At 37.1% G+C, this 26,533-nt stretch overlaps 1 protein-coding gene across 1 annotated transcript in view; it reads left to right on the top strand.

Moving 5' to 3' along the window:
* Nucleotides 1-26,533, top strand: part of NEK11 (NIMA related kinase 11) — a gene marked incomplete at its 3' end in the record, with an annotated part of 91,140 nt that overhangs the window by 44,490 nt on the left and 20,117 nt on the right. Inside the window, exons 10-13 of the mRNA XM_080340345.1 lie at nucleotides 859-978; nucleotides 3,022-3,115; nucleotides 3,964-4,102; nucleotides 21,626-21,753. Coding sequence (XP_080196471.1) covers nucleotides 859-978; nucleotides 3,022-3,115; nucleotides 3,964-4,102; nucleotides 21,626-21,753 — 481 coding nt within the window. The remainder of the gene's footprint in view (nucleotides 1-858; nucleotides 979-3,021; nucleotides 3,116-3,963; nucleotides 4,103-21,625; nucleotides 21,754-26,533) is intronic.

Below are 26,533 nucleotides of genomic sequence, written 5' to 3'. Positions count from 1 at the left end.
TCTCATTTATTAAAATCCTGATTTTTAAATGATAGTCCAGAAGGAGTGTTGTAATTTATATGGTTACAAAACTGGGTTCTCAGATGATCAGAAATGAATTTTATCTTATATGAGCAAAAATAGTAATTTGAAATGAATACTTGGTATCATAAATATAAACAATAGAAAAAGTTATGTAATTGAAACATGAGTGCCAAGGCATTGTAAACTATAGTTCTATCTTTGTAATTGCTGTAGGATGTGAGATAAAAATCTGAGATTAATATCGTTTTTCTGATACAGGACTAATATTTCTCTCCCATGTTGATAAATACAGCTGAGATACATATGTCAATAATTCATGCTTAGCTTTCAGAGGTGGTCTGTGGAGACCATTTTACCAGTGAATTGTTATTATTGATTAGGACTAGAAATTCAAGAGGAAACATTAAAGACACAGTATTATTCTCTCTTATTCTAGACAGCTTGTAACAATCAATGTAAAGTGCATGGGTAATATTCCTTTTTTTCTGTGGTTCTCATTTAAAGACTGCCTTTTTACTTGGAATATGCTCAATAATGAAGCCTGGCAGGGTAAATATTTCACTGTGCTTTAACATTTATTCTTTTAAGAAGCTGAGTTTACCTTTTTCCATTCTTGCCTGAAATAGTTCACATTCTTCATGAATCTAAGTCTAAGTTTAAATATTTCAGTTTAAAAGAGGCATTTGCTTTCCAAACCAAGGTCTATTTAGTCTGTTACAGTACCTGTGACTTTCTAATTATTCCATTTGAAATGTCAGTACGTTTCAATATCAAATCAAAATACTGATATTTACATTTTTATATGAAGATGGGTTTGCATGCATTCAATTTCAGGCATAGGAAAATTCATTTGCAAACTCTGCAGGAACTGTCTGAAGTACAGAAAATGACACCGCGGGAACGGATGAGGCTGAGGAAGTTAAATGCTGCAGATGAGAAAGCAAAGAAGTTGAAGTAAGTTGAGCATAACATTTGTATCATGCCCTAACCATGCAATTTTCCCCATCCAAAAGTCTGACACAAGAGTTAGAACTGTCAAGGTAAAAATAAAAATAGAAGGCATCTTCAGCTACTCAAAGTGAATAGGGATTTTGGATTAGTTAAATCACAGTAATTATTTATGTAGAAAAAAAAATCAGAACATTAGCCCAAAACTGGCATTTTGAGGATTGTGTTTCTGATTAAATAAGTGTAGGAGAGATTTGTTACGATAGGATGGCTTGTCATTGTAAGGATTGCACAGTCTGAGAAATTGAACATTTTAGTTACAATCCCGCTTTTATCAGTTGTTTTGGCCTCGGAGACTAACTGGTAGAAATTAATAGCTCAGAGGACAGTCTTATGAAATGATCAAGTGGGGGTAATGGATATGTTATGAAGGCTTTATGGTTTATCTTTTTTTATTGAGACATAATAAAAGAGGGAATTTGAAGAAGAATAAGTACCGTTTCTGAGTGGAATATGAGAAAGAGCTGGAAGGCTGTGTGTCTATGTATGAATTCCTTTTTTAAATAAAAAGAAGAATATATTGTTTTGATCACTCAAGCTTTTCACACATAAAAATATTCAGTGTTTTATTTGGTATGAATGAAAATCAGAAAAGCACTACATTCATTTTTAATTCATTTAAAATGTTTTAATCAAAAGCATTTTTCGAAGTGCAATGGAAATTAACAAATGTTTACTCAGTTATTTATAGAGGGAAATAGAGGGAATAATTTTTTTTGATCATGTGAATCTACATCTAAAGCCTATTGTGCCAAAGCAAGTTAGCAGTTCAGTAAGGCAATGATGTCCTAGTACAGAAAAATATTGCAAGGTGACATGACGGCTGAATTTATGGCCTCAGAAACTCCACAGCTACATATATCTGCAAATCAATAGCAATTGCAGTTGAGTGAAAATGCTCAGTAAAATCACATCCTAGCATTATTTGTGTGAACTTGTGATGCCCACACCTAAAAGCTACGAACAAAAACCTGAAGGTTTTCATCTCCTTTTGGAAAATATGTCTGATCAACATGTGTCTGTCTGATGCTTATCATTGCATTCGATAATAGAGATGGACTGTAAATTTATTCTAATTTAAAAAAAATTTCCTTGAATTGAAGCCGCTCTATAACACCTCTTATGCATGGTGTTTTCAATAATATGGCAGGTCAATTTTTGTGCTTATGTGAAATTTATAAACAAGAAGTCTGTCTCTCTCACTTTTGAAAAATGAATGGAGATTAGGAATTAAAACTAATTGCAGGATAGTTCTAGTTTGTTTTTCATCCTTTTACTTTCTTGCACTTTAGTGTTTTCTATTTAGATTTTCAAGTTGTTTTTTTTTTTCCCCAGGAAAAAAAAAGTAATATAAAGGCAACATATTAATCTTCAAATCTTGTTCTTAGTAATGAATCTTTAAAATGGATCTATAGCCAGCTCTGGGTTGTTGCCGTCTGCCTGTCACTGAAAGTGTTTGAAACAGTACAAAACCAGTACCTTCTCAGACTGGAAATCTACTGGCAGTGGTGCAACCTAGAGATTAATGGGAAGGGAATGTAGTAATGGAAACTGGAAGAGCTGCTTAATGGAGCACCTGGCTTACATAGTCACGTACAGAAAAATGCAGTTACCAACTCTTCCTCAGGTGAAGTGTTGATAGCACACGAATGTTGCAGGCCTGTCTTCAGCTGCAAGGTTCTTGGACTACATAGCAGAATGAAGTCCAAAGTATTCAAGATCTTCAGAAGAAGAAAAAATAATGGGAATAATAACTTATTACTTCTCAATTATATTATGCAAGTTGTGAAAGAAAAATATAATAGTGCTTGGAAATTAAACCTGAAATCTCTTTGTTCACTAAAACTAACCTCACTTGAATAGATGCTATGAATGTTTGGCATCATGGCAGTCTGATTATAGAATTTGCTTTTCCACATGTATTTCTAGAAGATCCCTTTGTGCAACCACTGATATCACATCCTAAACACAAGTATTCTGTATTTACAGACAGCTGGCAGAAGAAAAATATCAAGAAAATATCAAAAGAATGCAAGAATTCAGGTCCCGTAATTTTCAGCATCTGAATGTCAACGTCCTACATGTAAGTATGGGCTCTTGTTTCAAAGGCCTCATTTGTGCATATTCAGTGTACAACACTTTTTCTTTCATGCTTTCTTTAACGCTAGAGGCATAGTCCTGTTCTAAAACTAATAATTTGGAAGTGCATCAAAGTCTAGACTGTGTAGCTGAACCTGTGGATCTGTCATGAGAGAAAGTGCATTTGGTTATTCAGCTGCGATTCAAAAAACTCTCTAATAATTGCACAATTTTATTTTATTAAGTCACACTTAAATCTAAATCTGCTCTCTGAAGTGTACTTACTGACAGTCTGCATGGCATCAGAGTTCAAAATGCATTAATTTTCAAGATAAATTTAGAATTGTAATTCTTTAAACACTCATTTGGCATGGCTATGGGGTCTTTTCATTTGATTAGTTAAGACTATTAACATTTCAACTGACATTTTAGTAAGAGTGAAGTCTTGGAGTGACTCCCGGTGTAAGCTGTCCTTTGATTTTAGGCAATCTACAACAGAAGATAGGCCTGTTCAATTTTAGTCTTATTGTAGAGAGAATGGTGTCAGTTTGGAAACAGTGAAAGCATCACAGAAATAATGAGGTTTTGGTTACTGCTTTGTATTCTATCTTTTCTTTCACATACAGTCTAGTTTCTATTTACCATTGTGTCTGGAGAAAATAATATGTTAAATCTGTCTCTACTTATGGCTGATTCACTACTGATCATTTACAAAAAAGTTAGGAGGTCTTTTTTAGTGTTTGCCTAATACAAGTCCCAGCAGTTGTGTAGATCAGGGCAACCATTGTGTTGTGATCCTGCTATGAAAGCTCTAACTGTACCTGTTTCTCCATGCTGCTTCGTTTGACTAAGGCATCTGATGAGCAGACTTCAAAACCCCTAACTCGTTCTCAGCCAGTCATTGCACACGACTGTGTGTCCTTAGGACATGATGAACCAAGTAGAAATGAGACATCAAGTCAGCTCTGCATGTCTGAACTTACAGACCATGGTAAGAATTTGAAATTGTATGTTGAAATGAAACTTCCTATAAACAAAGCAAGATCTGATTTTGTCCCTTGTAGTTAATTTATGGTGGGGAAACAGCGGTATAAAAAGCAGTCAGACTTGTAAGGCAGTCAAAAGATTTACAAAGAGAGAAGAAGAATCTAGGTGTATGTGTGTACAGCAGACGTATGGCAAGGTTATGTGGCAGGAGGCCTGTGTTCCCAGAGCTGGAGTGACCTGTGAGCAGTGATGGAGATGAATGCACCTTCTCCACATGAGATACTGAGTTAGAAGGAAATAGCTTGAACTTTGCAAATATGAAGTGACTGGTGTTAGAAAAACATTTCCTAAGTTATCTCTCTGGTGAAAAAATGAGTACAAGAATTCAGAGCATTTGCACCTTTGGTACACTTTGATGCCATTTTCTTTATCTATAACAATGAGAGAGGCAGATGGAAACTCTTTAAACTGTGCTTATCTATACTGTCCTCAAATACTTAGGTACTGTCTAGAGGTTATGAAGTACTATATAAACATGTACTTTTCTGTAGATAGATGAACAATTAGTCAAGCTTTTCAAAAAGGGTCAGACTGTGGAAATGTACTCAACGAGAAAAATATTTTTAAGAATTTGTCTGTATTTTTTTTTCTAAATTGTTCTGGAATAGTGTTGTGCTTTTAAATATTTAAGAATTATTGTGTAAGCACTATTGTGGTGAAAGATTTGTAATCACAGTAGAATCTTGCAAGTGTGCACTAATATACTTTTAAGTATGAGAACTACTTTTCTCTAATAGCTCTGCCTTTTAATATTGGTTTATGTGCATCTGTGAAAGTATACATCATTAAATCAAAGACATCAAAGTGAGTTTGTTTGCAGTGGAGATGGGTTTTTTAATAGCAAATGGATTTTTTTCTTTCAGTGTAGCCTCATTTATGTCTATGTGTTTGGCTTACTGTTTCACAGTATAAGGAGGGATGATCTGTGTAGGAGAGAACCCAGCTGCTAGAAATACATCCTGGGAGGAGGGTGGGGAGGCTTGCAAATAAAGGACCAAGAGAAAGCAGTAAATGTGGGTGGGAGATGTACCGAGGGAAGCATGCAAAGATACCTAAATAGAAACAGATCAACATGCATGAAAGGAAAGAAACTGATGTTTCTGCCTTTAGAGGTCATTACGCTGTTAAACTGTAATGACAGAAATTAGATGCATATATATCTGTGATGCAAAAGTTGGGTCAATCCATTGTACAAAACTGAATGCATGTTTAATTGCTTTTGCTGGAGTCTCTGACACTGAAGTGGTGGGTTCAGGAGGAAAAGGAGTTATGGATAGGCAAGAGAAATTACATGGTGTCTCTTTGCTTTGTGAATACTTTGTTATGCCTGAAGCTGATGTCAAGGCTGTTATTAATACTTACTCTATTCAGTATTCATGCTCTTCTTTAAACATTTCAGTGCAACCATGCATGTCCTGCATGTCTAATTATGAAGTTATTAATGGCACCTTTATATTTGAAAATGTAAAACCGGTTCCAGCTATTGATTTTTCAGTAGAATTTCATTCTTGATCAGTGAGCTATACAATAGAAAACGAAGAAAACTAGAAGCAAGGTTTTAAAGGGGTTTTATAAAGTTGTCTTACAGGTCAATAAATCTTGCTAACCCATACTAGGTTATCAGAGGAAGTTAGACTAGGAAAACCAGACTAACAATCTCCCTAGTTATAACTAATAACTAAAAACCATTGAGGAAGAGGAGAAAAAGCAGGACAGCATTCATGAACGCTGAAGAGCCTCAGCAGCAGCCTTTAGGTTTCTTCATGGCAGACCTAAAAAATCTTCTCAGGAATGGGAAAAGCTGGTGGGGAACAGGTTAGGGATAGTACCCCAATCCCAGTAGGTAAGGAGGAAAGTTCAAACTATCTTTGCCTCATATCCTGCAGTTCTTAAAAAAAAAAAAATTGCAACATGAGCAGAAGAGAAGAACAGGGCTTGGAGGACTCAAAAAACAGGATTAAGGAGAGGCATAGGGAATAAAACACCTTACACTCTGCTCTCACTGCAAATTATCTAAAGCATCATGGAACATAATTCTATGTTATTAGGGAAGGTGTCAAATACAAAGCTCAAATTTTAGCTTTTGTAAGTAGATTTAAAAACCATGGCATCTTGATCCAATTTTGGCAGTAGTAGTTATATTTACTGAAAGCTGGAAGTTACAAGGCAGTATAGTTAGATAAATGAAAATCATTATGACAGTTTGGGACATTGGACTTTATGGTGAACAAGTTTCAGCAATGTCAGAAACATTCAACTGCTGTAGACTTTCCTGGGAAGTTTTAGGTTCTCTCCATGTTTGTTTTATGTAATGTTCTTCTGAACATTTTTCATTCTAATTAGCACCCCTGTGCACTTGAGGAACATTTAAAAGAGTTGTCTGAAATCACAAATTGCTGACCAATTTGTTAGTCTTCAAGCGGTTTTTATTTTTTGGAATATGAAAGAGATCTGAGTGCACCCTGTGCTTTTGATGTTGAGGTGAACTCAGTCTATTATGGAAAAGGTTCCTTCAGATTGTACATGGCTGGTACAAGTTCTTCAGGAACTTAAAAAAATAATATGGTTCTTATTCTTACAGAGGAATGCTGGAGGCAATGTAAATACTATTTTTAACAAGAAAATTCAGTTGGTTCTTCAACATTAAGTTCCTTACTGCACCATCCAGCTATACTATGCAGATTTACTCTTTTTTCATACTGACTGGGAATTCTGCTGAGTTGTATTGGACTGATTTAGAGCATAGTTTTTAAATCTGACTTGTTCAGATGTCACTTGCTAAGCCAGAGCAGCTTGCGATGGCTGGCGCACCCTGGCATGCTGTTGTCTTTCTCCCTGTTGGCTTTGTGGATTCTGGGCATCGGATGTTTGCAGCATCCTCTGTGCCTCAGCAGAAAATGAAGAACTTGTGGAGTGTGGGAGAGCAAAGAAACATGAACTTTTGCAGACAGAAATCGCTTTGAAATTTTTTTGTGCTTGCGTTACTAAAGCTCGAGAAGAAGAGGATCCCATTTTAACCTGGGAGTGGGCAGCAGTGAAAAATTGTGAATAGCAAGTTATGGGGTTTTTTGCTTGTTTGTTTTAATGAGCTAAAAGAAGAAGCTGTGCATTAAACACATATACTCCAGAGCCGTTATCTTGTCTTCTGTTGGTGCTTTGCTAAAGAGGAAAACCTGTCCCCTGATCCCTCTACTTCCTCATCATTTGCTTCTGTTCCTTGAAAAGACTACAGGCATCAATTTGACCACTGAGTCCAGATTGTATCTGCCATAGGCATCTATTAGCACTGCCCCTTTCCTAAAGAATATGACCTGGTTTATACACTCTGGGCACCTCCCTCTGCTTTTCTGCATAGAAAGCTCTTCCTGGGCCACACTATTATAGTGCTTGTGAACCGTCTTATTATATTTCTGGCTTAGATTTTCTTCTGGATGTTTCATTTTTGAGATCCACTGCCTTATTGCCTTGCAGCTTAAGTGCTTCTCTTCCTTCCTTTGCTTATTCTTTTCATATTTTTATAGGCAGCAGTAATATTCTCCTGTGTAATACCTCTGTATAATACTTCTGTATTATTTGTATGTTTTAACACTGGTCACTTCTAGTGTACCTGAAGCTTCCTCCCTTATTCCTTCCTTAAGGCACTTCCAAGCTGTTACCTTCCAATTTAAAATAGATTATTTTGGTTTTAATGTCTAAAATCCTGACTCTGTTCTTCGAGTTTTCTCCATCATTCCAGTTCTCGGGGTCACCAAGTGCATGTTGTTATACTGCCCTGGTCCTGCATTGTATTGGAGGCATACTCCAATTTAGTTCCCGGAACACATGCTCACTCCAGCAGATCAAACCTCTCCCTGGCTGGTTGTACAGCCAGTGACGTGTCGCTTCTGCGTCCTTCCCACCTTCCTCATGGTCAGCATGGTTGCAGTGATGGGAAGTGTTTGAAGAGCTGCTGTGCCGTAGTGGATGAGCCTGCAGGGAAATCAAGTGTCTTTTGCAAAAACATCAGCCTAGGTGGTCAGGAGAACTCATAATCACATAAGCATGGGATGTTCTCTTGGCATGCAGTGGCAGCAGGGTAAGTAGGCAGACACACTAGGTTATTAAGAAACATCTCTGTAAATCTTCAGGTTCTGGGACTTTGTCTTGCCACTTCCTTGATTCAGCTGCATTTTGCAAACATGATAGAGCAAAGGATTTTTCTGGTTTAGCTATTACTGCTCTCATGGTAGATCTTCTGAGAGTCGTGGCAGGTGGGTAGGGAACATTCCTTGCAAGAGTGAAGGTTTAAAACCATACTTCATGTTTCTGTTTCTCGTAAGTTACTATTATAAATTTCTTAACGGTTTTGCATCTCTACTCATACAATCCGGAGTAAAAAATGTTCTCTTTATTTGTAAAAAGACAGGAAACAGAGTTGCTAAGAAAGAGTCAGCTAGAAAAATTACTTTCATAATTATTATTAACAGATTAAATTAATGGCTGAATTGGTAGGTCGAGTGTATCATTAGAATGATACATACTCTTACTGTATTGTTTCAGCTAATTAAACCACTAACATATTCCTTGGAAATGTAAACCTTTGTAAATATAAACCAATGAAAAATGGCTTTACTCTTTTCCATCTATTTTATGTAATAGTTTTAGCTGCATTCATTTTTTTAGATTGGTTAATTGGAAACAAAACTTAAAAGAAATTGTGTCTTGATAATGAGATATTTATGGAAAAATATTTTATAGTTTTGTTTAATATTAATTGAAAAATGTTGATGTCTCCATCTTATGTGTCCAGGAATTTATGGAACTGTCATTATACAAATGATTTAAAACTAGGGTGGGCAGAGCAGTTAAGAATATATTGTACTACTGGCAACAGTTTTGCTTTACTATAGATATCTCCCTATCTTTTCCATCTCCAGCTTCTCCAAGTACAGGCAAGAGACAAAAGAGCTGAAGGAAGTTTTGTACTGAGGTTGTACTCAGTGAAACTGAGCCACTCTTAGTGTTAAATACAAATATTTTCGTGTTCAAAATATATGTATGTGTATCTATACACTTCATTTATTTTCAAGGAAGAACAAAAATTTGCTAATGATTAAAAACTAAATTCTCTTTGTATTTTGATTTGGATTTTTTATTTTCTGCTACATTTCTCCAGCTCATTTTACTGATTAATTATTTCTGAATGTTGAAAACCGTATTTTGCAAATCATGGTAATGAAGCAGGAATTGACAAAGCAAAAGGTATCAGGATAGCCCCGTATCTATATTTCCTATTTTTGCTGATACTTACCTAGGAAATAAGTCATTCATCTTCTTTGATTATCATGAAAAAGAAAAGCTACCTGGCAATAATGCATTGGTTAACATTACTTTCCCCCCTTGTCCCCTGTCTCTTCATCTATTTATTTATAGAAATTATCTCCATTTGGACTAGGATAGATATTCCAATGTACATTTTTCTGGAGATTACTGCATGTTCAGTGCCTGTACTTAGTTTTAAATAGTAGTTTTGTGAAAATAATGGTGAGGCAAATTATATTGTAGTGCTGGCAACTAGCTGTCAGATTATCTATAAGATTAAAAAACGCTATAAAAAAGAACTGTATGTATTTAACTGCTCATTTCCATGAGTGATAATGAGTGCAGCTGGAATGATTTATTTTCTGAAACATGAGCAAAAATTATCAAACAAAAAACAGAAGTATCCGTGAGCTATACCCAGACTTGATGTTATGGATGAATATGGTCAGTCCCTTCCTATGCCACCTAGAATAAGGCTGTTCCTGCTAGGCAGGTTCATTAGATGTTTAATGATGTAGCCTCCTAAAATGCTACTGGAACCCTCATGTAAGTAATGCATTACTTTCCAATATAGCAATATTAGTTCATCTTCGTCTACTAATTAACTTTATTGATCTCGTAGTCTACTTTTCTGATTTTAAATAAGTAACCAGGAGAGCAGATGCCTGTTTTTTTTCCAGAGAACTGGATATTGAGAGAAGCTTCACGTGCTGAGCGTTATCTTTTCCATGGGTTTTGTAGTACTGATAGACCACCACGGCTTTGCTGTGTGGACTACCAAACATTGGGCTAGGTAGGATGGAAAATTGCTGCTCAGTCACTACATCACATCAAATATTTGAGTGCAGGTCCTTTTGCTTTGATTACAGTCTCTTCTAATGAAGCCAGATTTTACAGCGTAATTCCTCTCAACTATGCATAGAACTTCATTCCTATTGACTGGCTCTAAGTTTGCGGAGGTATTTAACAAATAGAAAACACTAGTTACGGGGATGTGCTTGTAAAGAATCCAGAGAAATCTTTATCAGGACATGAATTGTACTTATCCATGTGGGAAATTAGTGTGCAATATCTGAAGTTTCTTAGTTTACTCTAGGTAGAGAAACTCAGTTCCTGCAGTTGAAAAAAGCATGAAGAGCAAGGCATAATCCTGTTATACAACTGTAGTAGCTAAATGTTCAAGGTTTCTGATTCAATTTCTACAGTAGAACTTGCCTTGAAATTGGCTACAAAATCGTAAACTGTATCTAAAAGTGCTTCCAGATAGCTCAGTGCAATTACAGATGCAACAAAACCAACCATTTCCTCACCATCATCTTTGATCCTTCTGATTTGCATCAGGTTTTACAGTTGAAAGATACTGGGTTGAAAGCTATCTCCATTACCAAACCCCCATGCTTTTTACAGGAGCCATAAGGAGTGTTAAATTCAACAAACCACAGTCTAACAGGCGTGAAAACTTAAAGCCACACACTGGCATTCGTGGCTTAAAGTGCCACTTTATATTCATATCAATTTCACAGCTGATGAGACATGGTAAACAAGAGTGGGGAAGATTTTTTTTTTTTTTTTTTAAGTATTGAAGAAATTATAGATGGAAATACATCCATATTTCTAAGGGCTTGTCCTCATTGCAGCACGTAAGTGCCTGGAAGGGAAAAGGCGATGTGGGAAAACAACACTGGATGTAAGGGCAACCAGTAAAATATTGTCTCTTGTATTTTTGGATTGCCAGTACATTATTAGTTGAGGCTTCACCTGCATTCACATTCATTTCTTTAAGAGGCCTGGGTCTGCGTAAACTACTACTCTACTTGTAATAGACATGGTTGTGTGTGGGAAGGGGTCAAGTTACAAGGAGCAAAATAGCTTAAGCTAACTAATCATGTTATTTAAATTCTTTGTACAGAAAAAAAAAAAGTAAAAAAATAAAGACAAATAAATTAAAGGAGCATATATGATCTCTCTGATCTGCATTAAATTCCTTTTTATTTCTGTATACTGCAAAGATTATAACATGTTAAATTCCTTAGCTTAATGTGTTGCAGTACATTACATCTGGCAAACCCCTGATTTCATTACAATTCCAAAATAATTGAGTACGTTATAGTAATTGCATACATTATTTCTACATTTCCATTGCTAATTGTAAGTTATGGATATAATACTTTGAATTTCAAGTGGGCAAAGTTCAGTTGACTCTCAAATAGGAAATGTTCACTTATTATAAAATATTGTGGGTTTGGGTTTTTTTTTTTTTCTACTCCACTATTTTTACAAGCTTTGTTGAAGAATTTTCAAGCTATTTTTTTAAATTTTGGAAGGTTAAAAAGCCTGTAATGTTTCTGAGCACATCTTTAAGCATCTCTGCACATGCACATTTTGTTTAGTGCCTGTAAAATGGTACTTATGCATACTGATTAACTGAGTAACACTCCAAAATACGATCATACAAGCAGTCACACTGCTCAAAGGCTTTTAGGAAAATCACGTCTTGTTTTGTTTTCGTTTTCAGTCTGTCAAGTCAAAACAGAACAGAATAAGATTTATATTAAGTAGCCTTAATCACCTTTCTGCATTATTCTTGTTACAGTATTTTTTGTAACCAGAACTAGATTCAATTAAGCCAACAGTGTTGCAGGGACTTCTGCTGTGGGTTACCCTTTGGTCTCCTCTTTCATGTGGTTATCCCGTTTCCAGGATCACAAGGTGTATTATCTGACTTGCCACTTGCTGAAATGATACTGTGGGATGTTTGCAGCGGGAAACTTGCCTGTTTAGTTCTGGGATTTGCAGTTTCCAGTCCTTCGCTTGTCCTTGGCACAGGGGGTGACAAAACTGCAGAGACTCTCACAGGGTTTGAGAGTGTAGGCATGTTGGGAGCTTGTCCCTCTGACCTGCTCATCTGCCTCGTGTTTTCACTGCTCTGTTTCCTACTGAGATCCCACCTTCTCCCAGATTCAATTAAACCAAGAGTAAATTTGATATATTCTAGCAAAAGCAAGGTTTAACAACATTTTCAAGTTTTAGCCACAAAGAGGAAAATGAATCAATGCTCTTTTAATTTTTAATTGACTGAAGCATTAGTCCTCTTGTTTAAGGAGTTCTTCCCTAGAAGTATTGCCTTTGGAGATCTGATTTTTTGCTTTGGTTATAGCTCCTTATAGCTCCTTATTTAAACCTTTCTTCCATGAGGGCAACCATACAATTAAAGAGATGTTAAAGGACTTTTATGAGATTTTGGAGTCTACTGTTTACAGGAATTTAGAAACCTCTATGTAGATGTTACTATACATTTTCCGTTATCTTCAAGTTTCAACTTGAATGCTTTAGCTTGCTTGAGGACCATCAGGAATTGAACTCTACTCATAACCTCCTCAGGAAACCTTTTCCAAAACTATGTTCTGTTTGGTATGCCTAGCTACTTAAATCTTTTCATAGCTTCACAAAAACTCACAGCTGACTTCTTACAAGAAGTCTCGCTCTTACAGCTTTGCAGAGGGAAGCTTGCAGAATGAAGTCTTTACAAAGCAGTGATGTAGAAAACCCCAAACACTTTGAAAGTGTGAGGAGAGCAAATTATGTTACTCTATAGCTTCTGCTTTTTTTTTTTTCTGATGTATTTTTCATACTGATTTAGATTGGCATTGATGGATGGGGCCTCTCTCAAAATTCACCTTGGTGAATGACTACAGTTGAAGTTATTCTGGCCAAGTCTTTTTAAAACGTACATGGGAAGTCCATTCTTTCCAAAGGATTATGTTAAAAAAACATTTAATATACACTGTGTGAATTTAGGAAGCAGTTAGAAGCAAATGCATCATGATCGTATATGTACAAAAATTACCATATACTAGATTCTGTAGCAGATACTTTCAATGTTTTAAGTCTTCCTTAGAAAGATACTGATTTTTATTCTAAGTTGTCTTACTTATAGGGCAATATATCTTTACACTGAACTTTAGACTCAAGCTTAAACCAATGTAAATAGAGATGCACCAGGCATTTACTTGCAAACAAAGCAGCTGTGAACAGGACTGTGTTGAAAAATATTCAATAAGGAATTCCAGTCCACCTCCCAGTCAGAGTTTTCTGGATCACTTATGAAACTAAATAGCACTTCTTTGGAGCTGGGCCAAATGATACGGTGATGCAAGAAGCTGGAGCCAGTTCCAAGTGAGGGGGAATTTGCTCAGCAAGTAGTTGTAAATATGGAATTAGTTTGCAGTTTCTACCAGTTCAGCTTTCAGTGCATGCGACTGTTGGATAACTAGCTGGAGGAAATGAGAAAGTGATTCCAATGTAGATTTTGGTTTACGTTCTCCTGCTATTTTATCTTCTCCATGGAACAAAATGTGCTCCTGTGGTTTAGTAAATACGTTGACTTTCATCAGTTAGTTTCTTCAAGGTCTCAATACTATTTTTTCCTAGATTTGCTCCATTGCAATCATTTATTTTTTTATTTATTTTTTATTTATTTTTGTACTTGTTTATCATATTACTTACGTTACTGCTTATATCCAAATGAAATGTGTTTTACATCTCTGCTACATCCAGACTCTCATGCGCACAGCCGCTTACACCACGTTTGGATCTCAACTATTCCCATCTGTTTTCTACTCTTTCGGGAAACTATGGTTGTGAAAATATCCCAAATTTATGTCTTAAAAATGGCATTCTTGACCTGAATCTCAAGGAGAAGGAAGTGACTGTCTTAAGGGGTGGGTTTTGTATTAATACGTAGACTCTTTCCTTCCCAACACTATTGTCAGCCTGAAAGGTAAAGTATCAGGCAGTGTCTGTCAGGTTCAACAGGAAAACTGAGTTTTTGTTTGAAAGTATATTTGGCTAATCCAAAAAGTTTAAAATAACTCAAGGGCTAAGGTAGTTTTAAATTTATGTCATAAGCTGGCTTCGTGGTCATTTTCCCTTTAATTTATAGCTCTTGCTCTGTTCCTGCTGGAAACTTTGCAAATAATAAGGCAGCCTTTACAGTAATAAGGCCTCTTTGTGCATGAAGGAAATGGCTTCCAAGACTCACTAAGTGCCCCCTCTTTTTGACCACATCGCTATATTGTTCTTTGTCTTCATTCACCCATCGGTACTAAAAAGATTTCTGAATATTTGGGAAATTTTTAGATTTCCTGAACTTTAAGACGTGCTTGAAAGGCAGCATGGCTTCCTCTTCATTGTCATTGCCTACCAGAGTGCCCAGTTCTGTGTACGTGACAATTAGAAAATCAGAAGAAAAGAAAACAACAACAATGACAACAAAATACACACACAAAAAACACAAACAAAAAACCCCCACAACCTACCAACCAAAAAAACCCACAAACAAGCAAACAAAATGCCCAAAAATGTGATGAAAGTGTTACTTATTGCTGTTTATTTTTGCTAACAACTCCTTTTAGCAGCTCCTTTCTTCCTCATGTATTTTGTCTCTCTGCATACTGATAAAATACCAGGAGGTGAAAGGTTTGGGAAAAAGAACTGTGTCCTTCAAATAAAATACATATTTTTAAATTTAATTTTGGTTAAAAAAATAAAAAATCCTTCGAAAAACATTTTGAAACTAGCTACTTCCTTTCTAAGATCAAATAATAGATGATCCCCATAAGGCTACTCTGATTTACATCCTGTTTATCTCTGTTTTTCCTAGACATTTCACGATAGTAGACTATCACTCAGTGAAGCCCACAAGTGAACGAAATGTTTTTCCTTTTAAAAATGCAAAAAGGAGAAGGATAAACTATTAATGATTAGCTTTTCTTATATTTCTAGTTCTTATTTAGAACAAGCTATTTTACTTTATGTCTATGCTGTACATGGCCATGTCAGGTGATTCTTTTAGTGACTTCATAGTCCTTTTGTGCTTAGCCAAAAGGATCGCACAAGGTTTTCATGGGCACAAAAGTCCTGTTACATCCCTTAGTTAACTTCTTAAACACATTTTCTGAGACTTTTTTTTTCAGCCTAGTTTAGAAGAGCCGGACAAAAGCTTCCACTGACTTTCTGAACAATGAAGCTTCAGAGCTTAATAATGTGTATCTCATCTATAGCTGACCAAAGAATGGTGAATCTCTTTGGGGGAAACTTTTAAAGTTTTTTTATTTATTTGTATTGATTTTGCACTGAAGGAAAAACAAACAAACAAACCAAACCAATCTGAGTGAGCTTAAATTATAATAACAGAATTATATTATTTTTTCCTAATTTTATGAGTATTGACCTGTACTGCAGATGTGCACAGGACCCTTCCTCTCCTTTGCAGTAGAATTTCTCATTTAGGATTATGTAGCTCAGGGAAACATATCTGTGTGCTTCTTGTGACAGTACTTCAGCTCTTTCTTGTTTCTCCCTTGAAGGGAGAAATCCCTTTCTGTTTTCTCCCTCTGTAATCACTGATGCATTTTTCTGAAGAGTGCTGGCCAGCTTTGTTCACCATCTCCTCTGGCTGGTGACTTGTGAGAAAGTGTGCACGTTGCAGGGGAATACAGAAACAGGCAAGTTTCTGCTTAGCTTATGGGTGTGTACATTAAATAGATTCACACACACAAATACATCTGGAATAATTCAAAACAGTTTATTTATGGAGCATCATGTATCCTCAGAATTATAAAATAATTTAGGTTGGAAGGGACTTGTGGCAGTCTAGTCTCATCTCCTGCTCAGAGCAGGTCTGATCAGATCAGGTCCCTCTTGTCTGTATCTGATCAAGCCTGAAACACCTCTGAGGACTGAGATCCTACAGCTTCTTTAAGCCTCATTCCAGTACTTGATCACTCTGGTAATTTTTTTTTCCTAATGTCAAACCAGAATTTATGATGTTCCAGCTGATGTTCATTGACTCTTGCCCTATCCCTGTTACACAGAATCACACAGAATCACAGAATGTTAGGGATTGGAAGGGACCTCAAGAAATCATCTAGTCCAATCCCCCTGCCGGAGCAGAAACAGTTAGATGAGGCTACACAGTCACTTCTGAGAAGAGTCTGGCTCCACCTTCCTTTTGTCCTCTGAGCACAGTAGCCGTAGACAACAAAAAGGTTTCCCCTTTACCCTGCCTTCTCAGGGCCGAACAGACTCTGCTCTCCCAGCCCCTCCTTGCACACCAGGCTCTCCAGCCCCATGCCAAGCGTGGGGGCTGCTGCGATGCTCCTTCCCACCTGCTCAGGTGGGATCAAACCGGAATTTGCTGCTGCATTTCCACGGAAAAGAAAGGACCAGGTGCACCTTCGTGTTACAGATGAGGTCCTGCTGCTGGGCTGTCCTGCAGCCCCGCAAGAAGGCAGAGGAATGCTTTTCTTGGCTCTTGGCCCAGCAAGGCTCATGTCCAAAGCCTTGTGAGGTGAGTAGTGCAAGTGTCCGTGTCCTGGCTCATCCCCCCTCTTAATTTTTCAAGCTTTCTGGAAGCGTGTGGTAGCAGAGATGTGGTAGCCCATAACAGTCGCTGCGCAGCACCGCTTTTCAGTGTGTTGGTTCATGTCACATTGAGAGTGCATCATACCTGATGACACTATGTTTGTCAGAGCAGTCGCATGCTTTGCTCCTCACTTTGCTGTGTGTAGGATTGTGCAGACTGAGGAGTGTAGCCACATGAAACTGCAACAACTTTTTTCCTTAAAATAGGAAAGTGACAGCTGAGAAAATCTGCCTTTTTTGCAGAGATGCAATGAAGCTTTGGGATTAAAAAAGTACACTAGTCTTTAAGAGTAAAACTCTTAGAGACTAGTGTACTTTTTTAATCCCAAGTGTGACTTTGTTACTGTGAATACAAGTGGTGAAAATGATCATAGGTTATACTGTTCTGTTTTGTTTTTTCTTCTTCTCCTTTTTAAAAATAAAAGTGGCCTTACTTATTGTCTTCTGCATGCACTGAAATGCGAGAATGCTGAGTCGATGCACCAATTATGACTTCAAGGCAAGAGAAAATTAAAGATATTTATCAGAGTATTTTCATCTCTTTGGAGAAAACTGTTGTTGCTAAGTTATCACGCTACCTGAAACAAGCTCTTTGTGGATTTAAGCAAAATATTACAAGTATTACATTCCTTTGTTTTCTGCATAGCTTGTCTTCTTGGGAAATAATCTTGCTTTTATGATTTTTTTAGATAATGGGTTTTTACCCTTCCACTATTAGCATCATAGTAATATATAGAAAGAAATCTAAAGAGGATTGCTGTTGTTCAGAGCTCATTTTCTTTTGAGTTTCTAAGACCAAATATCAAGTGTCTCAATGCTATACCTAGCTGCCTAGCAGTACCTGAGCAATAGCTGAGTTTGTTCTGAATTAAGTGCTTAGTGAGCAAATAAAAGGTACCATTGCTAGCCTTAGTGCAATATGCACACCTAGATAAAATTTAATGTGTTTTCAGAGATCAGCTGACAGATCGGAGGGTGTTAGGTGGCAGAAGCATCAGTAGAAACCTTGCTTTCCACTCCATTATGAGTGTACCAGTCTGATGTATCAGAGGCATAACAGGCATCTGAGGGGCAACGATATTACAGCAATATTGCAGCCATCAGGTTGCGTGTTCTACCAGCTGGCACAGTATTAGAAACCTTTGTATTGGATGTTACCATTGCCTTTCTTCTCCAAGGGTGTGTGAGGAAAGCGGGGTCACATGCAAGGAGAGGAGGGTGATTTGGGCTCACTGTGCTGGGGCAGGTCAGGAGGTCTGTGTGAGTGAGGGGGTCCAATGGGCTGCAGATGGTGTCAGGACCTTCTTAAATCTGCTGCTGCTCTCCCCATCAAGCTGTGGAAGTGAAGAGGCTGGGTACCCTGGGTTCTGCAGCAGCAGTTTCATTTCCTCTTTCGATATGATAGAGTTGATGTTCACCTCGCTAGCACCACTTTTTTACCCAAACACCTTCCAGGCACAAATAAGCTTAATTTCTATTTTATTTCAGAATAAAGGCAGTGTCAAGGTCCTGGCCTTGGAATCCATCCTGGGCTTTGCAAAGGTGTGCGAAAAAAAGACCTACCTCAAAGAGCAGCATTTTTATTAGAACTGCTCCTCTGAAGGTGCAAACCAAGGAGTTTTCTTCCATGCCACATGGCTAAGGTGTGCAACTGCACCGATAACGTTCAGGGATGGTGGCAGTAACTGGCCTTTTGCTACCTGATTAGTGGAAAGTAGATGTGTATGTGAAATATCGAGGATCATGCGAAAATTCAGGTAGAAAATATTCTAGAGAATGGACTGCAGACGTGGAAATAGAAACATATGGGGCCCAACCTCCCCTGACAGTGCCTGCCCTGAGCTGAAATACCAGCTCACTCACATTATCTGCACTTAGATTTTACTAGGCCAGCATGGGTACAGCTTACCATGTTGATTTATGATATCCACTGTGCTAAATCCAGCTTATGTGTTCTTGAAATTGGGCTGATCCTTGGTCTCAACTATATAAGCTGTTCTCTACTCAGATTAATTCTGCAGAGAACCAGAGACATGTCTCTGCATCTGTAACACATGGAGGACTGGGACTTGGATCTACTTAGTAGTACTGAAGGAATTATCATATAGAACCAAGTAGTCTAAAAGAATGTGTTGATGTTTTGAAGGCACTTTCTTTAAAGGTTCTTGTCATAAAACCAAGGAGTTTTAAGGACCTCAAGTTCTCATCCACTGTCTTCTTTCAGACGTGTCACTTGGAATAGTTTCTGAATCAGGGCCAGTAAACTTGTGTACCCTGGAATGTCTCTAGTGTCTGAACTAGTGTTTAAAATCGTATTGCTGAGCTCAGATTAACTGTCACTATATGAACAGCTGTCGAAACAATTTCACAAATGGTGAAGTGAGCAATTCTGACAAGGATGCAAAGGCTGGCATGGAAGTGGGATGTGTCCAGTGCCAGCGTGTCCGCATAGTTCAGAGGCATTAGCAGTTTTGGATGGTCATGAGCTACTCACAAAGTACAGAGCTTTCCTGTAGCCAGAGCAGACATTTTGAAGTTACAGTTATGAGTAAAAATACGATTTTGATACCTTGTTTGTTTGAGAAGGAGAGAAATGATTTTTTTAGTACAACAGTAAACAAACCCAGAATGTGGGAGGAGAAGATGACTCAGAAAACACTGGCGCAGTCCAATGTTTGGTTTATAGCATAATAAATAGTCTGTTTCATATGTATGTGAATGCATATATACACATAGATAGAATGCAAATGAACCTAATAAAATTGTACTAATCACAGGAATAACAGCCTCTCTGCAAGAAAGAAAAATTAATGTTTGCTCCAACTGGAAAATGAGATGTATCTTAATTTTGTATTGTTTTTCCCGTGTAAAAAGGAATGATATTTAAGATGTATATTTTTTAAATGAAGTGTTAGACTTTTCTGTCAAATGGCACTTTGTAGAACTCAAGCAATTAAACACAATAATAAATGTTTTATTTTGTGGGAAAAAGTTTTTGGGCTGGAGGGGCTTCTTTGCCTGGAAGGCCACATATTGATTTTTTTTTCTTTTCCCTCAACTAAGAAAGGTGAAAACTAGAAACAGAAAAAATTAGAAATTGTGGCAGCGGAGCACGGTGCTCTTATGCAGCTTCCCTAAATATTTTAAAACAGAGAAACCTGAGTGAAAATGTGCCATGTGTCAGTATTTTTGAGGTCAATCAAGTTTATAAAAAAATGAAATATTTTTTAAAAAATACTTTGGAGACAGTAGATAGTAGAGATTGTATCTCAACAGGAGAGCTTCAACTACCTACTGGTCACTTTTTTCCTACGTTCTCTTTCTTATGCCTTAAAGATCAGAAATATTCCTCCTGCCCAAACTCCAATGGATTTTAATTGTATTTCCCTGTTTAAATTATTTTGTTTTCTTTTTATCCATGTGAACTAAGTAAAAAAAAAAATCCAAACTATTTAGCATTTTTATGTCCTATTGTTTGAAATTAATTTCTCTCAATGTAGTAATATTTAAGATAAGTCACTTTACATTTCTTTGAAGTGGTAGATTTAATTGGGGAGAACGGTGGAAATCAGCAGTAGATAAAGTTAGGAATATGGTGATTTATGACAGCTGAATATTAAGCAATTTTTACATTCAACCAGCATTTCTTGTAATAATAACAGGCAAATATGGATCCCAAACATTTTCTCTTTGAAAACTGTTACCATAAAAATATTCTTCCTATGCTTGGATGTGACTTATCTTGATAAATCAGGAAGGGAATGCCTAAAATCAAAGCATGGGTGTTAGCTCTCCTGTAGCCTCTCTCTGTGTGAAAGAGATGTGCAACTCTTTGCCTTGCAGGTTTCTGTCTGGAAAAGAGGGGATTCTGCTTTTTATTCAAATAGTCACCACAGTCCAGCTTCTACTTAAAGTTCAACATATGCCTAAGTGTTTCTGCTGAGAAAGGGCAGCTCAACAAAGAAGGTGCAGTCATGCCTTGAGCCGTTTCACTAATTCCTCGCTTATGGATTCTGGGATGCTGAAGGATTTAATCTGAAGCAGAGTGACTGCAATGTCTTTCCATGCTGTGATGGATATGTTTAGTAACGATTGTTGTACTTCATAGGCTTGTTTGCTATATTAATATTGCACTTGCTGCTATTACTAAAATTGGTATAGTAACAGACTGAGGAAGCACAACACCCAAGTATGTGTAGCTTGACTTTACACCAGTTTCTTTTATTCTGTTATGCTTTTGCTTCAGGAGAGTTTGGAAAAAGATACCGATCTTTATTTCTTTTGTCTTTTAAATGTGTACCTGGTATATATTATTTTCCATTTTAGCGTAGCACTTGTATTTGCCACAGGTTATTTGTGTTAGAGAAAACCAAACTGAGGCATGATTTCAGGTCACAAAAGCTGAATTCAGTTCAATGCTGAGCCTTCTTGGACAAGATGATCCCATGAATTCCCTTCTAGTCTGGGTTATTCTATGGTTCAGTGATTTCGGACTAAAATCAATACAGACCCTTTGAGGTCATTAATTTGCATATGATGAGGATCTGACCTTTTGCCAGAGACAGCTTTAACACTGCTTATGTCATCAAAGATGAACATTTTAATCTGAAAACCTATCCCTTTATTTCAATTACAGAATGCATTGCTAGTGACATAACGTGGATGGTATAAAATCCATTTTATCTCTTTAACATCATGCATATTGTCTGTCTCTGTACTTTAAACTCATAATTTCCTTTAGAGATCCCTGAAGACCCAGAAATTGCAGAAGAATATTATAAGGATGAGTTTGAATCCTGTTCAGAAGGCAGTGAAGAGGAGGAGGAGGATATGGAAGTGTCACAGACGGTCTTTAAGACAAATCACCAGGTATATGTGACCTTTGAGAAAGCAGTATACGCTTGATGCTTGTTTTCCATATGAAATTAAGATTCTTCTGAGACTTTATCCTACTGACATTAATGAAATTTGTTTTGTTTTGTTTTTTTAATAGGGATGTGTGTGTATACAAATACCATGAATTAATTATATGTTTATGCATATGTAATTCTTCTGAGACATTGCTGAGAAAGATTCTTGCATCCCTTCAAGATTAAGGACAACACTCCCATAAATGCCATAAGCTGGTTGTTGTCAGTAAACTTCCTTGTGACTGTAAAAGACTCAGAGTGGGGTTCTCTCACATCTTAGCATGGGTAAATTAAATTCAAGCTGAAAGTATACTTCAAGCATAAGATCTAAGTTCCAGTTCTAATTCCTCGGGAAAGATTGGCACTTCTACTTGCCGCTTCTTGCTTGTATCAGACATATTTTTTAGGGCAGTGTAATGAACTATGAGGCTAAACAACTGCAAGACTTGACCAGCAAATCTGTAAACTTTCCCAAGAATCTCAGAAAGTGCCAGTGAAGAGAAAACTTATTATTGAAAGGCTTAAAGTAGCTTTATCAGGTGAGACTGACAGAACAAAATCTTAGGGATTGTAGTGTGAAGAAGGTTGAAGATTATTGGAAAAGGCACGTAATTTAGATCTGATCAGAATGAGCTGAGGTGCATCTTATCTCCAGTGATCAAGTCTCAGTGAAATCAATGAACCTAAATGCCCAAGTCAGTTCTGAAAATGGATCTTCCTAAAGTATTCAAGAACAATTCATTTCTCCCCTGGGCCACTAGCTTAAAGCATTGCATGCATTGCCTCTCAGTAGTGCTGCCTGGTTCTGCTTAGGATCATATATATTATTCTGAGTTCATGTGCAAATTTTGCAGAACAGTGTGATGTCTCTTGCATTCTAGGGAACCAACCAAGTATGCTAACATTCTTCCCTAAATTATAAATAACTGATACTGATTTTTGAAACTTTTGAGCTAATGGCTTCTCTAAGATGTAGTTTTTAAGGTGAAAATAACGTTGGTGTGAGAAATCAGAATTCTACTTCTACCATGGTAGCAGAGAGTCCTGAAACTCTCTCATCAGTTAAAGCTGAAGTTTACTCAAAAGCAGCTTCATTCCATCTAGAAATGTCCTTCCAGGTTTCAAACTAAACAAGCAGGATGCTTTAAAATTCAGGATCAGTGTTATTCAGTAGTGGTCTAAATAAATCGCTAGTCAATTGTAAATCAGTGGAATATCTAAGACAATGGTTTTTTTTTTCAGTTTGCTAGGTCTTGTGTTTACCCACAACACATAAACTTGCAAACACTGTGTTTCCCAGAAAGTCTACCACAAGATATTCTCGAAAATAAATTATTGCTCATTTTCATCAGACTCTGAGATAATTATTTTTTTTTTTAGAACGTGTTTTGAAATTTTCATTCAACTTTCATTGACAGTATCATTAAGTGTCAATCAATAGTGTTTTTGAACAGGCAGACTGCTTAGAATTAGCAAAGGGCAGAAGACAAAAATAGATTTCTCAATAACACAGAATAAATTAGGTGTTGGCTGTCAGATCTGAGCAATGACATTCCTTCATTTTGCAGTGATGCAGAATTTGGTGACAAGAACTGACTCCATGGGCTGGCAGAGCTCTCCCACTGGCACCCTCTTGTCTGTGTCCAGCCCAGGTGGCCCTTGGGCTTTACCAGCAGTTTGTGTGCACACAGAGCATTAACCTTCTGTGACCTGGCCTGCACAGGCTGACTTGGAAGCACCCCTTGTGACTAGATGTCTTTTAGGGCTTCCTCTACCAAATTAACTAATTGTCCATCTTTGTTTTTTCTTGTGTTGATCCCACCTTAGATAAAGCAGACGTGTTTCTGCATATTGACACAGTCACCTTTTCTTTCTCTTGGGAAGTGAGCATAATTTTCAACTTTCCCTTTCTCAAGTGAAAAATTGTGCAATAAGTCGGAGGTCAAAGCAGACTAAATTTAGCTGCACAAATATGGACAACTATGTCTGAATTAACTGAATGGAAAGTCTGTACAGTAAGGAGAAGTAAGCAAGAATTTGTAGGGAATAATGTTATCTTGCTGTAAACATCTAGTATAAATTAGATGGAATATGCTGGGTGGTCTCTCTGGCAATTATAAAGGGATCTACAGTTATTAGCATGTGTGGGACATCTTCATTCTGGATGTCAACAGTTGAGATGAATCCCTCTCAAAGGTAGGTGGGATCATGCTCAGTATTAATAAGCTTCAAATCCTACCAGAATAGATTTGATCTTGACAGTATATATAACAGCAGGGCTTTGCTTCTGCAGTCATTTACTTCATACCAGAACACCTACTCCTCTTTCTATGGTAAGATTCATATTCTTAGACCCTTTCTTCAAAATTACATTCATAAGTTAAGCTTTTGGAGGTGTGTGCTAATAAAGAAGTCATTCCACTGCAACACAGGATAAGGACTTGTAAGATATTTACCTTCTTAATCTGTGCAAATCTCTCAATTTCCAACACCAAGATTGCCTTACTAGTTACTTTTGTGCAGAGAGTGTGGAAATGCTGCATCTGGCGGTGCTCCCTGGTGACCCCATTACTTCAAACAATGATTAAAAAAAAGTTCCAACATTTGTGCAGTAGCATGGGGTCAGAAAAGTAATCTCATTGAACAACACATTGGGCTACCTGATGTAGAAAGAGATCTGAGCTATTTGTTCAGGCTGTATTAGGCTCCCACAGATGTCAAGACAGACTGAGAAGTAGTGGCCCTATGTGGGATGCAACACCTCTTCAGTTAAGAAAGTAGAGTTAGGCACTGGATCAGTATAATTTTAAAGGTTCAGGATGGGAGCTGAGACAGCTATTTTTCCCATGTTGACTTCTTTCAATACAGCCTGTGTGTTTCCAGCTATTTTGTCCAGTTGCAGATGTGGAGTTACCACCAGTTTCAGACCCTAAGAGCATCTGGACCTCTCATCTTGGTTGTAGCCTTGGAGTTTAGTGTCCTTTGTCCCTTTCTTTTGGAGCAGAAATGAAAACAGGCAGATTTCAAGCAGCAATTTGCCAGTTACTTTTCCAGACCTCTACCTCTTCCAGATAATGTCTCTTTTGCTTTTTTTTTTTTTTAGAAACACTGGTTTGTAATTAGAGGGAAAACATGAAAGAGAATGAGGAACTGTTTCTCTAAATATCAAGAAACATGAAGCTCAAGAGAGGTTTCATCCTGAAAAGTTAGCATGCAGTGAAGCTTTCATTGGCTTTCATTTAGCAGAGATGCTAATGGATAGTTTTTACTGCAATTCATCACCTTATTCCTTGTGTTTTCTTTTAGTGACAGTAATAGCAAATTCACCCTCTTCATTATGACAAAGTCTACTAATGTGGTACATTAGCTTTGTATTTTAGTTTTCGAGGTCGCTTCTGAGATTGTCAAGCCAGATAATCAGCAAGCATAAATTATCATAGCTCCAGTGCCTGTGGGTGGTCTGTGTGCTGTCACCCAAAAAATGCTCCACTGGATTCCTAACACATGCCTTGTCATGTCCTGTTGCTGCTAGGAAAGTTTTGTTCTTACCACATTTGAAAAGTGGGAGCGTTCATCCATGCTGGCTCTTACACATAAGAGTGCCTCTCTTCTGCGCGTTCGTCAGAGTCCCTTGTCTATTCTGTAGGGCTTTGCTTTCTCTGAAAAAAGAAGAAAAAAAAAAAAGAAAAATTAAATACATTAACTAGATAAGCGTAATAAATAAACCATCTAAAATTGTCTTGGATTGCTAAACCCAAGTGGAGAAAAGGCATAGGTAGTTTCTACCTCAGTGTAAGTCGATTAATCATTTATTCAGCTATTTACCACTGTGTTAAAACCACATCTTTTCCTCATTGAAATTTTATTTTAAGATAGCCAAACTAAGCCAGCTAGTTTCTTTGAAAACCAGTGGTGATGAAAGTGGTGAAAGTGTATCTTTTGCCTTAGAGCATAGTGGGAAAAAAAATCACCGCTGTTGTGATATTTGAAGTAAATACAATGTCCTCTTGTGAGAAGTCAAGGGTTTGGCAATTACAGTATTTATTCCATTAAAAAAGAAGAAAAAGGTTTTATTAAATCAATTCTGTTATTATTGTATGTGGCCATTTACCATGTTTGTGTTTTTTTTTCCAGAAGGGCAAAGAGGCTCCTTCAAACCTATAATCCTTTGGGTTGTTTGTTGAAACAGCCAACAAGGAAGCTGATTCCCATCTTGCAAACCTCAGCTAAAATAGCGGAGCCTGTTTCAAACATAAGCCTATGTAACAACATAGGATAATGAAAGGTTAGGTCATGCTCATCCATAGTAGCACTCACTCGCACTGAAAGGTCACTAACTAGCTAGCAGTCATTGCCAGAAATTATTGTTGTCCTGTTAAGGTATACTGGCAGTTCCTCCATTCGAGAAATTTAAAATGAGCATTTTGAGTAAGGTCACAGAGAAATATAAAGCAGATCGTCCATTGTAGAAGCTGAGATCAATACTGATCTCGGGTTTGCTTTTTTATTCTTTTATTTTTTTATTCCAGTGTTTTAAATTTTAAAGCCATAGGCTACACAGTATTTTTTAAAATAATAATTTTTGGCAGATTCTTCAGCAAGGGCTGATTTTCAGTTTTAAATAGTCAGGAAATGTCATGTTGTCAAATGTGATATGGTAGCAGCTTCTAGAAACTCAGAGTCCACGTTTCTCTTGGATTTTAATAAAATTGTGATCTACCTCCTGGAGCACAATCATT

Source organism: Nesoenas mayeri (assembly GCF_963082525.1).
Source record: "Nesoenas mayeri genome assembly, chromosome: 2".
Classification (NCBI taxonomy): domain Eukaryota; kingdom Metazoa; phylum Chordata; class Aves; order Columbiformes; family Columbidae; genus Nesoenas; species Nesoenas mayeri.
Note: the sequence above shows the minus strand (reverse complement) of the source record. Positions and strands in the feature narration are given on the sequence as shown.